This window comes from Rhopilema esculentum, chromosome 5 (genome assembly GCF_057945365.1).
Source record: "Rhopilema esculentum isolate cy_ngs chromosome 5, ASM5794536v1, whole genome shotgun sequence".
Lineage (NCBI taxonomy): Eukaryota > Metazoa > Cnidaria > Scyphozoa > Rhizostomeae > Rhizostomatidae > Rhopilema > Rhopilema esculentum.
The window spans coordinates 10,718,509-10,734,084 of record NC_142819.1 but is presented as its reverse complement, the minus strand read 5'-3'; the positions used below and the strand labels follow the sequence as shown (position 1 = coordinate 10,734,084).

At 34.7% G+C, this 15,576-nt stretch overlaps 2 protein-coding genes across 2 annotated transcripts; one reads left to right on the top strand and one right to left on the bottom strand.

Annotated features, from left to right (window-relative positions):
* Window positions 1-713: 713 nt before the first annotated feature.
* LOC135689443 (testis-expressed protein 264) lies at window positions 714-4,215 on the bottom strand. Its single transcript, XM_065206673.2, has 3 exons — window positions 3,856-4,215; window positions 2,241-2,471; window positions 714-1,323 (listed from the first exon to the last, which is right to left on the bottom strand). Exons 1-3 carry the CDS (start codon window positions 4,096-4,098, stop codon window positions 1,171-1,173), a joined length of 627 nt encoding a protein of 208 aa, XP_065062745.2. The 5' UTR covers window positions 4,099-4,215; the 3' UTR covers window positions 714-1,170.
* Window positions 4,216-4,230: 15 nt separating this feature from the next.
* LOC135689442 (stromal cell-derived factor 2) lies at window positions 4,231-15,547 on the top strand. Its single transcript, XM_065206671.2, has 7 exons — window positions 4,231-4,389; window positions 7,177-7,283; window positions 9,918-10,000; window positions 10,633-10,772; window positions 14,016-14,097; window positions 14,556-14,661; window positions 15,431-15,547. The coding sequence occupies exons 1-7, from the start codon at window positions 4,272-4,274 to the stop codon at window positions 15,467-15,469; spliced, it is 675 nt and encodes a 224-aa protein (XP_065062743.2). The 5' UTR covers window positions 4,231-4,271; the 3' UTR covers window positions 15,470-15,547.
* The last annotated feature ends 29 nt before the right edge of the window (window positions 15,548-15,576 follow it).

The following is a 15,576-nucleotide window of genomic DNA, read 5'->3' as shown; positions in this document are numbered from 1 at the left end:
AGGCATGTGATATCAAACTTTTTTTTCCATGCTTTTCTCTGCCACTGCCAATTTATGCTAGTGTCCATGTTAAAACACCATTTGCAGTGGCAGACTGGCTCAGAATTTTTAACTGGCCACAAATAACTGGAGGGGCCCAGGTGGGTGTGGTCTGAAAATCAGGGCGTGGTCAAGGGAGCATTTCATCATAATCGATCAATTTCTAAGCAACATAACATATGCAGCACTAATAGCAAAGTTGAGCTGTTGATTACAAATGGGCGCTGAGTAAACTAATTGAAATTTAACATTAAATAATAAAAATTCTGTCTGATTTGGATTTCAGTAATTTTGCACAAGAGACTTTCTCGAAGAAACATAAGAAAACTAACCTCAGATGCATAAAGGATAGTAAGTTTAAATTACAGAATATCTGAGGTATGAGAAAGCCTTATCTTTGCTGAAACTTAAACTAAAGGAAATATGACTATGAAGGAGATTTCATCAGCAGCCACGTGAGATTAAAGATGATTTGCCGAACTGTGGTTTGTAAGGTGTCAAGTCTCTTCTTATAAAGAATATTTATAGGCATAAAAATTTATTTGCATTGAGCTGACAGATTCCCAAAAAGAGGCATGAAGTTCTGAAGAAATCAGTCAAGGTTGATTGTGACAAACCTCTGCCAACTTACTTTTGTGTAGATACAGAAATCTGATGAAAAAAACACAACATGATACAAATTCTAACAAAAATATTTCTAAAACAATGAATGCATTAATTATAAGGAGTATAATGAATTGAAGTTTTGCTCACTTACTGAAAAATAAGCAAATAATAAAACTGAAACATGGTAGTCCTGCTGACCTGCTGCAGTTCAAATTAAGGGGATTAACAACACAATGGCAAATATACAAAAATTAATGAGAAAATATTCAGCTATTAGCAGTGAAACAATTCAGCAGCTCCTAAGGCTGTGGTAATTATTCTACATTTAATGACAAAATGTATCAGATATCACATTATTGTTCATCCTATAATGTTTAAAGCTTTTTAAATATTGGCCAACCAAGCCACAACAGAACATCTATTCTTCTAGACTTCTTAACTTGAAAGCGTGCAAGCATCATTTAGCAGTATTCTATATGCAATTGGTGCATCTTGTTGCATCATGCAGCAAACAAGACTGAGCTATCATTCACTTTTTTCAGACTGGCCATCACGATCATTCTTGGTTTCCTCATATTCTGGGACATAGAATTCCATGTGCTTCTCCAAAGGAGCAACAAAGAATATTTTATCTCCCTTGTAGTACTCTATGTATGGGTGAGGAGATATACCATGCTCCTAAAAACGTACAGAATTAGCTAATTATAACTGTAATCCTTATGTTAAGAAAAATAAAAAATGAAAAAGGTTACTCCAGGTCTAGCTAAATTGTGTTTGTGTTCAATGTTTGATGATCCAAAATGGAGAAGTTGAGATTTAAACAGCAGATGGAATCTGTTATTAAAGTGACAGATTAAGTGCAAGCATAGGATGTAAAGTGGCAGTGACTGTATGCCTTCGACATGGATGGGGAAAATTTAGAGAATGTGATGAATTATTGCTAAGAAAAAGCTTTCTTTGAAGATGAGAGGCAGAATATGCAGAAACTGTATGAGGAGAAGAATGTTTTTTGAGAGAAAAACATGGTGTCTACCAGAAATGAACTTTTGATTTTAGGAAGGGCAGAAAGAGCCATGTTAGAGCAATTTGTTGGGTGAAGCTGACTGATAAGAAGAAATATTAAATTTGTTTGGTTTGGAGGAAATCATTGATGAGATGGCAAAAAGGCAGGGGTAAAAGAGGGAAATGAAGGCCCAGGAACATTTGAAAGGGAAAGATCGAAGAAGAGATGAAGAAGGTTTGTTTGGTGCAAGAAGACTGGAAAGGCCATTCAAAATGGAAATTGCTATAGGACATAAGTACATCTGGTCACCTGCTCCTAAGTGGAAATCCTCCGCATTCAAGCTGGTTTGATGAAGATGATGATGAACGAGGCTTTGCAAAATTAAACAAATTTTATTGAAGGCTAGCATTAGGATTTATTCAATATTAGATAAACTACAATGCATTACACAGGAAAACCTCAAACTTCACCGAAAATTATTTATTGCTTATTTTATATTGCACCGTTTAAACGCAAATAAAAACAGCTAGCATCTACTGCAAAATATCTTATTGAATGTTGCCTGAATATATTTGTGGGAATTGCTGAATACCTTGATGTAATCACGCAGAGCTGGATAAACTTTTGAAACTGCAACCAAAATGCACAGGAAATTGGCTTTGAAAGGGAATGTGGAACACATTGCCTTCTCAATTACAGGAAAATTAATTGACTGGTACCCAACACCCTTCATTGTCTGGGTTACTTCCAATGTATCAGCTTGTGTAGCCTTTTCCTTTTCAATAAGGACACCAACAGCAAAACATGTTTCATTAGAAGCCACCTATAACAACAATGACAAGAATGATAACACAATTTGCCCAAAGCTGACTAAACTGTTCTGCTTCAATAATTTCTCCATCAAGCTTTCAAGCTTGGCCAGGTTACAGGGCTGGGTACAGGGGGGATTATCCACTAACATATATCTTTTTAATGGTTAGTTTTGGTTTCTTGTTCTTAACTGTTTCATTTTTACATTTCAAACATTTAAGTTTGCTGCCTGAGTCTCATTTGTTCTTTTTTCTATTCAGTATAAAAATTTACAATAACAAATTACCTAAAAGAGTACATACGAACTACTTAACTACATTACAAGGACGGAACCCAGGAGGAGCAATAGATCATGACTGCCCCCTGGGATATGACATGTATCTAAATATAACTAATAACAAAATTTTAACACTACATATACATATACTAGATTATAATAATACATGCACAGTAAAATACAACAAATACATATACGGTAAATACTTAAGTCCTTGGAATCCAAAAACAAAGATAGCAGAAGGACGGATTTTGGAGATCAACTTTTTCTTAAAGGAAGTAGCTGATGGTGCAGGTCCAATCTCTAATCTAGTCTAATCAAGTCTAGTTCATTCCATTCAGCCAGGCAATCAGAATAGAAACTAGACTTGAGCTTTTCTGTTCTTGCTATTATTCATCCAATGACATCCTGAGTGCGAAGAGGGTAATGCGACTGTTGAAGTTGGGTAATTTGATCCATTGTATATGCAGGTGTTTGATTATTAACCATTTTGTAAAACAAAGTAAGGAGTCTACTCCAGCATTGGGAACTTAATGATTCCCAACTAAGCTCAGCAATATATCTCATGTGTAAGGAACATAAACATGAATGGATGTCTCGTTTTAATAGCTACTGGCTCTTACTGTTTTTAAACTTATTGCTAGTCCAAAGAATCCTGATCCTTCTAATAAACATATCTGCAAAGTACGGGAGATATACATGTCAAGATACATAGATAAAGGTCAGTTTAGCACTGCATACAGAAATTTTGAATTGCACAAAAAGTTTGAAAATGCACTTTTATAAAAAGCATCTGTTTATATGTTTGATAAAGCAGCATTTGTAAAGCAGGACTCAGCACGTGCGATATCTCACACTACCTCTACACGTTGGCCAAAATAGACAAGAAATTTTTTTATAAAAATTCTCTTTCTAAATTACCTAAATAGGTCTTTCCTATTAAGTACCTGTTCTTCAGAAACAACCTCCCTTCTTCTGCTACAGGTATCCAATAGGAAAAAGCTATTAAGTTATTAAGCGTCGAAAAGGGGCTGTGTTTGTGTCTGCTAGGCATGCACGAGATTTACGAGGCGACCAACAGCGCAGATACTTAAATTTTTACAATCATTATATCCCTTACCACTTCTGGATCATCAAAATAGATGCCCGCACAACAAAATTTCTTCCCTAGCTTGGAAACTTCGTCAAATGCTTTGCCAGAGGTGTTATAAGGCCCCTGGTAGAATTTGTACAGAAAGGTGCATTCTGCAAATGGTGGTCTTTTAACCTCAACTTTCACCTTCAGAAAAACCCCTAAATAATACAAAAGTGCAAGCAGCACTAGTGCTACAATGACGATTATCCCCAAAATGACCAGATTCATGTTCAGTGTTTGATTCTGGATGTTTTTCTTGGAGTTTCCAGTGTCTTTCACACGTGTTGCTTTCAAAACATGGTTCCAATTCGCCAGCTTCCCTCTGTGTGGGAGTTTTCCTCATTTGCAGAACGAGGCTCGTCTTCTGGCGTCACCACAGTGGAAGAACAGCGGCAGAGAAAATGGAGAGAGTAAAGCGAGAATTTTTATCTAAAAACTTGAAAATGTATCGACTTGTTATCGGATATTTCTTTATTGATGCTCTCCTTCAAAGTTCTTTAGCTATGGATGTTTCAAAAAGTAAGTTTTACGAACATTTAATTTGTTCTTCATTAATCATTTTTTATCTCCTCTTCAAACTTACCAACAAACATTTCATTACCTACAATTCTTTTTTGAATTTTGAACTCTGATAGTCTTTTTCTTTTTTAAAATACGCCTATTAATCTAAACTGACGGAAAGAGGAGACTCTTTCCTCAATTAGTTTACCTATTGAGGGAATCCCTTCTTAAGAAACTCAACCACAACCAACCGTAAAACTTTAGTTATTTGTTGTTATGTTATTATTCTTTATTCACCAAAATATATAATTGCTGTAAGTATAGTTGCATTAGTTATATTAATGTAGTCTAAATTGTGCGTTTTGTTAAATTTTAAAATAAACTGAACTTATTTTCTTTATGATTGAATATAAACAATATTCAGAGTACAAAAGGATTAGGCCACTTTCTACTATTTATTAGATAAAATCAGTGTGGTTTCTATTCAGTTTATAATATGATATTAGGACTTTTAATGATACATTTATACAAAAACTGTTACTATATACAAACAAAGAAGAAACTGATTAATTTGAATATGGTGAATAACAAAGAAAATGGATATGAAACTGAAGAATCCAGAGTGCACCAAAACTTATAGTGATAGAGGTGTTTGACTGGTTGTCTTTCTTCCTTTCACATGGTTTTTATCAACTTGGGGATGTAAATTTTCTGCTTACTTTCTGTCTTTATCTGATCTGATGTTTATAGTCTTAAGATTGTCCGACAAAAAGTGCTTCTTTATGAAATGTTTCCACTATTTTGTGCTACCTTCAGATGAATTTCATTGACATGTACTAAAGGAGTGCTTTAAGCTGTTAAGCTAATCAAGGAGAGAGCACCCCTTGTTTAAAAGTGTCCCTATTAATATTGACTCCTTCTTTATTGAGATTTTCACAAATAAACTTTGAGAGGAATTTCTATGATAAGCTTTTAGTAATAACTTTAGTAATAAATAAAGAAAAAGGCTTTAAGTTATTTATGACAACTATTTGCAGACTGTGGTTTCTTTATATCAATAAGAGTTTTATTTTATTATTTAGCTCCGCAAAAATGCACTTGCTTAAGGCCCTTTGAATATATAAACATGTATACATTTTACACGGAATGTACGTTTATATTAATTAACTTCATTTTACATTGTTCATACTTTTAAGCTTGGATTATTTCTAATTTGCAACAAGTGTATGTATCCAGTGGAATATAAAATAAAACTGAACTGAACTAAACTGAACTGAACTGAACTGAACATGTTAAAAACCTAATTTACAAGCTTGGTCAGACCACACTTGGAAAATGGCAACACCATATGGGCCCCTTGCTACAAAAAAGAAATAAAAGTAATCGAAAATGTTCAGAAGAGAGGAAGCAAGATGGTACCAGAACTGAATGATCTTGGATATGAAAAGAGACTAAAGAGATTAAGGCTTCCAAGTTTAGTTCACCGAACATTCTGTGGGGACATGATTGAAACTTACAAATACATACACAGTTGCTATGACATAGAGTCTGTGTTCAAAATGGACACCTATGGGAAAATGAGGGAACATGAAGTAAAGATCTTTAGTGAAAGATGCAGTAGAAACCCACATAAAAGAACCTATTTTTATAAGAACCTTGATGCTGAAAGTTAATCTTTTAAACCCCATAATTTAGAACCCACAGGAGGCTGAAATTTGAAAAGGTTCTTAATATGTAAATATATAAGAAAAAAGGGTTTCAATGGTATTTTTACACCACATTCACACTGGCAAATTAAACCAGCTTAGATTGAATCAGGTTATGGTATGTTGCATTCTGATTGGACAATCTAACAAGACAAATGCATTTGATTGGTTAAAATTTAACATGAAAAGCAAAGCTGATTTAAGTGCGTCTGTTAGAATTATTGTGGTGGAAAGCATTGTTAATGTGTGCAAGGCCTGTACGCATATAAGAACTTTGTTAAGAATCTTTTAGACTGAAATTTAGAATAGCAGCCCGTTAATTAAGAATCTATCCAGGCTGCCAGAAAAAAATCTAGGTTCTTTTATGCAGATTTCTACTGTATAACACCAATGTTAAGAAGTGCCCCTACAGTGTAAGGGTTGCGCATGAATGGAACTGTTTTCCAAGAGATGTAGTAGATGCCAAATCATTGAACTTATTCAAACAGAAACTGGACAATTATTGTGGAGACAGAAAATTCTTTTGTGACCCAGTGTTTGTTTAGTCAATGTTTTTAGATAGTACTCAGGCATATTTTAATGTTTTCTGTTTCTATTTTTAAACATAAATGTTTTTCGGGAGAGCATCCTCAGAAAAAAAACAAAAAGTATTTAGATAAACGATCTATAACAGGCTCTTAGCCTACATTGCAGTATTTGTTATGTTACGTGTTATGTATATTACACCCTTTTTGGAGTTAGAAAATATTCTTTGATTTGATTTACTTCATCTCCCAAGCAGCAAGGCTGAGAATTACTGACAATTTTTTCCTGCAAGCTGTCTTTATTAATCTCAACCTTCATTGTTTATATTTTGTTTGAAGTTTAGTTAAGATGATCAAACAAGTTGTTCTGAAACATGTTTGGTACTCCTCTCTGTTTGGATCAGAAGGCAAGATTTGTTTTTAAAGTACAAAACATGGACTTGTAATAAAAGTAAACATTTAACTGAATATTATTCTCATTGAACTCAGATTTGCGAGCAAATGTCAACCCATTGTTGATAACAAGATATTCATAAATGTTTTTCCACTTTTCACTTTCATTCTACTTTTGGCAGATTTCAAACACGTCACTTGTGGCTCAATATTAAAGTTGCGGAATATGAGGCAAAATGTGCGATTGCATTCCCATGATGTGAAATATGGGTCAGGAAGTGGTCAGCAAGTAAGTAACAAATGTTTGTGTTAACAACATAAGTAACAACAGCAATCTTAATCAATAGAAAATATAATCCATCTCCACAGAAAATAGATACCAGGTTTTTATTTTCATTAGTCAAAATCACTAGTAAAAATCTTTCAGACAATAAAGTGTTTAAAAGAAAGGTTTGGTATAACATTTTGTGATGATCAGCACAAACAACAGTAAATGTTTTTCTTCTTATAATGATTGCAAAAGGATATAAAATTTATTAAACTGAAGACTCCCTTGAGTAATGAATTCTCTGACATTATTTCTCAGAAAAAGCATGTTTAGAAAGGCTATTTATTCGTTCTTGGATTTCTATATTTTATAATCTATTCATACATTGGTTGCTTGGAGAGGTTGCTCTTGTAAGATATTAAAAGGCTACAAAAGGGAATCATTAATCATGTGATCTTTGCCTTTCCATGCATTTCCCTTTGTTTCGCCTTTCCTTACTTATAATTTTTTCGCCTTTACATTAATATACTGAAGATGACTCATAGCTAGAGTCAAAACATTTATCTAATTGATGTTGTCTGATTAATGGATTTGTTACCTTTTTACTTACTGGACTGTCTAATAAAATCAGATTTTTGCAATGTACTGATTTTGTCTACTAAAATGTAACAAGGGATTGTTGAATAGATTCAAGCTAAAAGAACTACTGTCTTTTGTTGTTGTGGTACTGGCTATAAGTTTCATTATCAAGCTGCGTTTCCCAAAGTCTCAACCTAGAATTTTGGCCAAATAAGGTTGTTATTTCTTAAAGACTGAACACTCCAAGAACAGGCTGAGCACCCTAAGAACACCCTAAGAACAAGCCACTAAATGACTGAACACCCTTTACAACATATCAAAATTGGCATGTTATTCGAAAAATAATTTTATGAATTAATCAAAATTAATTTTGGGGCAGGAATGGGCCTGATAAGTCTAATGCTGTTGGTGTTGTTACAACCAACTGATGTTTGCCGCACCAAAGTGTGAATGGGGGTTAATACTGTCCACTGAAACCAAATTATTTTTAGAATGATATGCCAATTTTTATATGTTTTAAAGGCAGTCTGTCCCCTATTGTGCTTAATTTTTTTTCATGGGAGTCAAATTCACGCACCGTTGAGCTTCATTGATAATTAAACGATTTAAACCAATGAGAGAAAACTTTGATCCAAGAACTTTTGAATCAAATAGCCAATGAACCTGTGGCTAGAAAATTTTTTCCCCTGTCTGGTTTGTACAACAGACATGTCAACAGCAAAATGGAAGTGCTATATTATCATCATTCAATTCCAGTTATAATCTTCTTCATATTTCTGATAGCTTTTTGCTCGCAGTATCAAATGCCGTCCACTACCCCAGCCAGGCCAGCCAAAGCGATCAGTGTAATCTGTTATTCACATTAGACCTATTGTTCATATTTAGCCAATCATTGATGGGACAGACTGCCTGTAAAACCTGGTTTCCATACAGCATTTTCATGTCTTTTCTAGTCTTTTCTAGTCTTTCCTGAGTACAAGGAAAGAGCAGTGTCTTTCCTGGTCTTTAGCCTAGTTTCCATTCAGCTCTTTCTTGTCTTTACCAGTCTTTTCTAGCCTTTGTCAGCCTTTGTCCTCTCTGGTTGTTGTGTTGTGTTTCTTTTGCAACCCTTTTGGTGCGTATTTGAAGGTCGTATAAATAATGGCTGCCATAAACAGAAGATTTTTATTGGAAGCAATTTTTTTGTCCTGATGACAATCATACGTCAAAGATGCCAGAAAGTTAGAAGAAAGAAGCAATTATTTTTTTTATGCTTGTCTTTGAAGTCTATGCTGTATTTGTTAAACAGGCAATCATACATTTGAACTTCTGACATTAATTTGGCATCAGGCTCAGATTCATGCATGCTTTTGGCCATGTTTCTTTCTAAAGAATCTGTGTGCAAGGGATCATGGGACAGCTCTTTCTGGTCTTCGTATGTCTTTGATCTGTTTCCATTAATTTTTTCTGTCTTTTCTAGCCTTTCTTGGTACGGTTCTGGTCTTTGAGATAGAATGAAGACACACCGCTCTTCTGTGTCTTTTCTTGTCTTTTCTTGTCTTTTCTTGTCTTTTCTTGTCTTTTCTTGTCTTTTCTTGTCTTTTCTTGTCTTTTCTTGTCTTTTCTTGTCTTTTCTTGTCTTTAGAGGCTGTTTCCATTCAGTCTTTCATTGTCATTCGTACTCAAGAAAGACTAGAAAAGACTAGAAAAGACAAAAAAGAGCTGTATGGAAACCAGGCTTAAAGGGTGTTGAGCCGCTTATTAGGGATTTTATGGCTTGTTCTTAGGGTGTTCTTGGGGTGTTCAGCCTGTTCTTGGAGTTTTCAGTCTTTTAGAAACAATGCAAATAAGATGTACTTTCATTTGAATCTTGAATAATTAAGAGATATAACTATGTTTAATGAAAAAACTGGTAAAAAAGTGATCACAAACTGAGAGTACTATGGAAGGTTTCCTTGAGTTCCAAAGAAATGCAAGATGGTCTCCTGGTGATTTAGCAGGGAGCAGAGAGTTTCATACAAATTTATTTTTGCATTATTCTATACATATCTGCTCTGATTATAATATTTTCCTAATTATTTTATTCCTTTGCTACAGTCAGTAACAGGTACAGAACAAATAGAGGATCATAACAGCTACTGGACAGTCAGAGGAAAACATCAAGGACATTGCAATAGAGGGTTGGTTCTTAACATTTTGTTCCAGTCAGTTGCACAATGATAGGCATTGTCATTTGATTGTCACTGGTTGTGGTCATGTGCCATATTATATGAAGCACATATTTTGTTTATAAAGAATATCACTTTGATTGGTGGCAATAATCAAGTAATTTGCTTTTTAACAACATCCCTCAAAATATCTAGGCCATGGGTCTAGGTGGCAAATTATGCAATGATTTTGTGCTGCGAAACTTTAAGCAGAAAATAGGAACACTATTTTAAGCACCTGAATAAAGGTTCTTCCTCCAAAATTCATTGATGTGTAACATTGATTCATCTACATACATGTGTCTTTTTTCCCTTTCTATACCCTTTGGCTACCCTCTTTCCTTTCCTTTGTTTGCTGCCTTGTATCTGACATTCTTAAAGACAGTCTTATAAACAACAAGCTTCTTATACCATTTATGCTCGATTTGATAAGATAAAATATCACATAATTCTTATAGAAAGTGATTATGTACATAACCAGCTTTCTTGTAAAATATGAATTTTGATTTAGTTTGAAAGAGGTTATACATGCCAGATTTTAAATATGCAACAATACCCATGTTGATTTTATGACCATCTACTTATTTTCTTCTCTTTTTTTCCAGCGAACCAGTAAAATGTGGAGAAGTTATAAGACTTCAGCATCTATCAACAAAAAGAAACCTTCATAGTCATTTGTTTCAGTCACCGATTTCAAGAAATCAGGAAGTGAGTGCTTTTGGAGAGAATGGGAATGGTGACACAGGTTAGCTCTTTGACAGTTTTTCTGCTATGATATATCTGAGATAAATAATACTACAAGATTTGAAGTAAAAAGCTCATGGTAAAATTAACTTAAGAGATTTTCCGTCTTGCATAGTTTTTGACAGCCTGCATGAGCTTGTGAACTTTGATAAACATATTGCATTAAACAAATGCAAAGAGATAGGCATCCTGGAAAAACCAGAAGCAAGAACCCCTTTGACTTAACACTGACATTAGCTTTCCATCACAAATTTAACAAATAAAATTCATTCAGGCCTGAAAATATGTTGCTCATTTGAATATAAAACATGTTGCTTATTAAAAATGACTTTTAGTTAAAGTCTTTTTATTAACTCAAAGTCACAAGGTATTAATCTTGGGACTCAAAATTTTCATATGTGGTCTGGTACTTGTCGGAATGTACACAGTTTTTTGGCCTGCCTACAACATTTACCTCCTAAAGAATTTTTTTAGCCCTGATTAAAAACAATTTTGATTCTATTTGTTAAGGAAAAACTTCCAAACATAATTGAAATCCAATTAATTTGGCTGATGAGCCAAGAAGATGTTGACATCACAAACCTCCTTGCTAAAATAATTAATTTTGCGTACTGCAAATGTGAGCAACTCAGAACACTTACAATATTGAAATAATCTTCAGTTTATAGAATTCTCACAATCATGTTTTCTTTTGACACTTTATATTTCAAAGTTTATAAATCTGTAAAGTTTCATTTGTTTTTAGTGCTTAAAATAAACCAATTTGTTGTTCATTTGTTATTAAAGTGTATTTTTTGATTAATGTTTTTTTGAATTTTGGCTTTGAAAAAGTCATGTGATAAATTTCAGTCATTGCACAGACAAACTTAGGTTGTGATGTTTATGCCAACAGTTCAGGGAGCATCACATCATTTCTAAAAATCAGCATCAAGGTTATGCATGCCTTAAAATGTATTTCAAAAAAGTTATTGGATAATTTCTTTTCTGTTACCTGGTAAAATACCTGGCAAATTAGAGCTTTTAGAGCAAGGGCTATTAAAATATAGAACTTGAAAATGGCTTTGAAAAAAGCAAACATTTTACAACATACTTAAAGCTTTTTCGTCTGACACTCCTCAGAGCATAAAACGTCAGAATAGGTTCCGAAAAACATGTTTGAAAAATATATACCCAGTTGTGGATCGAAATAGGCCAATCAGAAAAACGCAAGCACAAGACCGGTATAGTTGACCAATCAGTGCCGCGAGCCTAAAGAAAAATTACCAATGGAGTCCAAGAGAGAAAACGAACTCCTTTTGTCTACACAATGGCGGCTTTTTCGTTTTTATGTAGATTGACTCCAAAACTGCTAGATGGAAGGACGACCGGGCTCTGCCAATTATCCGAAACATGTCGTCATTATAGAGTTTTGCACAATCTGGGTTGTCCAAAAGATGTTGACCAATGGCAGAATCACTTGTTTTAACAGTGTTTCTCGACCTACAAGATCGAGGAGGCTGTTCTCTTTGAGGGGCAGTTTTGTTTCGTATGTTGGAAGGAACATGCTGTTTTATCCTATCCCCCAATCTTTGGGTTGTGCGCCCTACGTAGCCAGAATCACACTGGCACGTAAATTCATAAATGACGGAACTTTTTTGGTTGGTAGGGACGCAATCCTTTTGAATGGATGGAAGGGCTCTCCTAGTGCTGTAAACAATCCGAGGATTGACAGCAAAGAAACAATTGGTTATGGCTTGCCTAATCTGACTCTCGAATCGCAAGGAAGTGTTACCAATCCATGGTAGTTTCAAATAAACTGGGCACTTTTGCGGACCTGCACGCTGAACTGGAAAAACTCAAAACGATCTTCTTGGACAACGGCTATCCTGAAGACGTCATTTTATCTTATACTAAGGAGAAGATCGCAAGTTTTTCGGCTGTTCAAAAGTTTGGTCCGCAAAAGTGCCCAGTTTATTTGAAACTACCATGGATTGGTAACACTTCCTTGCGATTCGAGAGTCAGATTAGGCAAGCCATAACCAATTGTTTCTTTGCTGTCAATCCTCGGATTGTTTACAGCACTAGGAGAGCCCTTCCATCCATTCAAAAGGATTGCGTCCCTACCAACCAAAAAAGTTCCGTCATTTATGAATTTACGTGCCAGTGTGATTCTGGCTACGTAGGGCGCACAACCCAAAGATTGGGGGATAGGATAAAACAGCATGTTCCTTCCAACATACGAAACAAAACTGCCCCTCAAAGAGAACAGCCTCCTCGATCTTGTAGGTCGAGAAACACTGTTAAAACAAGTGATTCTGCCATTGGTCAACATCTTTTGGACAACCCAGATTGTGCAAAACTCTATAATGACGACATGTTTCGGATAATTGGCAGAGCCCGGTCGTCCTTCCATCTAGCAGTTTTGGAGTCAATCTACATAAAAACGAAAAAGCCGCCATTGTGTAGACAAAAGGAGTTCGTTTTCTCTCTTGGACTCCATTGGTAATTTTTCTTTAGGCTCGCGGCACTGATTGGTCAACTATACCGGTCTTGTGCTTGCGTTTTTCTGATTGGCCTATTTCGATCCACAACTGGGTATATATTTTTCAAACATGTTTTTCGGAACCTATTCTGACGTTTTATGCTCTGAGGAGTGTCAGACGAAAAAGCTTTAAGTATGTTGTAAAATGTTTGCTTTTTTCAAAGCCATTTTCAAATTCTGTACCGCAAAAAAACTGTTCAAAATATAGAACGCTTTCAGCATCAACAACAAAGCTGAGCAGTTCGCTTCTTTTCAAAACAGCACTTAAATAGGTGTGAATAAAGCAAAGGTCACAATAGCAGTCTGTTCAACGGACTCCAAGGAGTTCTTGCAGAGAAAAATAAATGAAAATGTAACCAATAAGAAACACCGCAATGTGACGAGAATGCACAACAATAGATACACGTAAATTAGTGAAGACTGATATTTCATCCCGGCATACGGGCTTCATTGGAGCAAAAGTGAATAAGGACCTTTATATATATGACTTTTGATACATGCTTTTGTATTAGTGGCTTTTATGATTCTATTCTATTGTATTTTATTTATAATTGGCCCTGTTGTAAAAAATTGAAGCTTAGCTCTATTATTGTTGATTTTGAAATAGAAGATAAAAAGGGGGCAGCAAAGTGAGTAGACTATGTTCTGGATTTGCATCTAAGACCTTAGTGTAGTAATTTTATTCACTTGTGATGTACTGATGAACTGATTGCCTTTTCTTAGGGGACAATTGGGAAGTTGTTTGTAAAAGCAAAAAGTGGAAGCGAGATGAGAAGATTAAATTTAAGCACACAGACACAGGAATGTAAGTGATACCCAGTGTAACAACTGTGTTATAACTGTGTTACCAGTTTGATACTGGCAGTTGTGACCAAGAGACATGTTTTGAAAATACCAAGGCTTTTTCTAGGCTTCTTAAGTTATCCTCATTTGTTGAATTTTGCATTTTAAAATTTCAAAAAAGTATGCTTCAGCCATTGGTTTTTGAAACTTTCTCACAAATGAACAACAATTGAAATAAGAGTTTTAGAATTACCAGCTTGAGAAAGCATGGCATTTTGCCTGCACTCATTAAAGCATTTTTTCAGAGATTTATCAGAGCTTCAAACATTGTTTGGTGCCCAAATGCTAGATAAATCAATCCTCTGCTATTAATGAAATGATGCAATAGAAAAGTTGCAACTGATTTGTAATTTGGACTGATGTTAGATCAATTGACTCACTTTTTGCATGAATTTATTAAATAATGAAATACCACTGTAGGTATCTTCAAGCAACTGGAGAGCAATATGGAAGACCGATAGCTGGACAACGTGAGATAGTTGGCGCTCACTATGGAGACGATCCTGGCTGCCTGTGGATAGCATCTGTAAGTCTGAGATGTATACTTTTTGCGCCTTCTTCAGCAAACAAGCTAAGTGCTTGAAACATACTGATGAAATTTTCTCATCAAAACCCATTCTGTCGGTTTTTTCGAAACTGGCAACAAATATAAAAATAAATATTTCTTTTCAAATTTACTTTGAAAATAGTTTGAAAGGGGACTTCGGTTAACGTTGAGAATGTGTATTTTCAGATTGCTTAGAACTCGTAGCAAAAGATCAACTGTGCGGATTTCAGAGTGCTTTTTATATAATATTTCGTACCTTATTACATGACAATTTTCGTGTTTGCCTGTGCGAAGTTATTTTTGGCAATAATAACGCTTGCTTTGGAGTAATATTGTGTGTGTTTTTGTACTACATAAACTCTTTTCTTTTTATTAAATCAGCGACCTTTACCTTACATGCAGAAGGGAATATTCGTTAGGTTTTCTAAAAGCTGATTTTTACATTTTTAACCTTCATGAAAGCTACATCATTCTGATATTTATTTTATTCTTTCATGATGCGATTCTAAAAGCACCAGTGCAAACAAATTTGCTCCTGTTTCATTTATCAAGTTCTTGCCCCTCTCTTTAAAAAGCAATCGCATTAAGGTCAACAAACAAAACAAAAGTTATCTTATAAAGTTTCAAAAAACTGATTACCCTTTAATATAGTTTTGGTGCCGATGAAACTTTTAAAATGTCAGTAAATCTTTAAACAGCATATTCTTTGAATCAAGCACTGCTTAAATTTGTCTTCTTTCTTTTGCAGGAAGGCGTCTATGTTAGCTCAGAGAAAAAGAAGCGATAAACGTTTGTGGAATTAGATTTTTATATATGAAAGTTCTTAACTAATTTTGAAAACAAAGATTAGTGTCTACTACTCGCATTGTCTTTCGTTAGATTGACTTTCTGTTC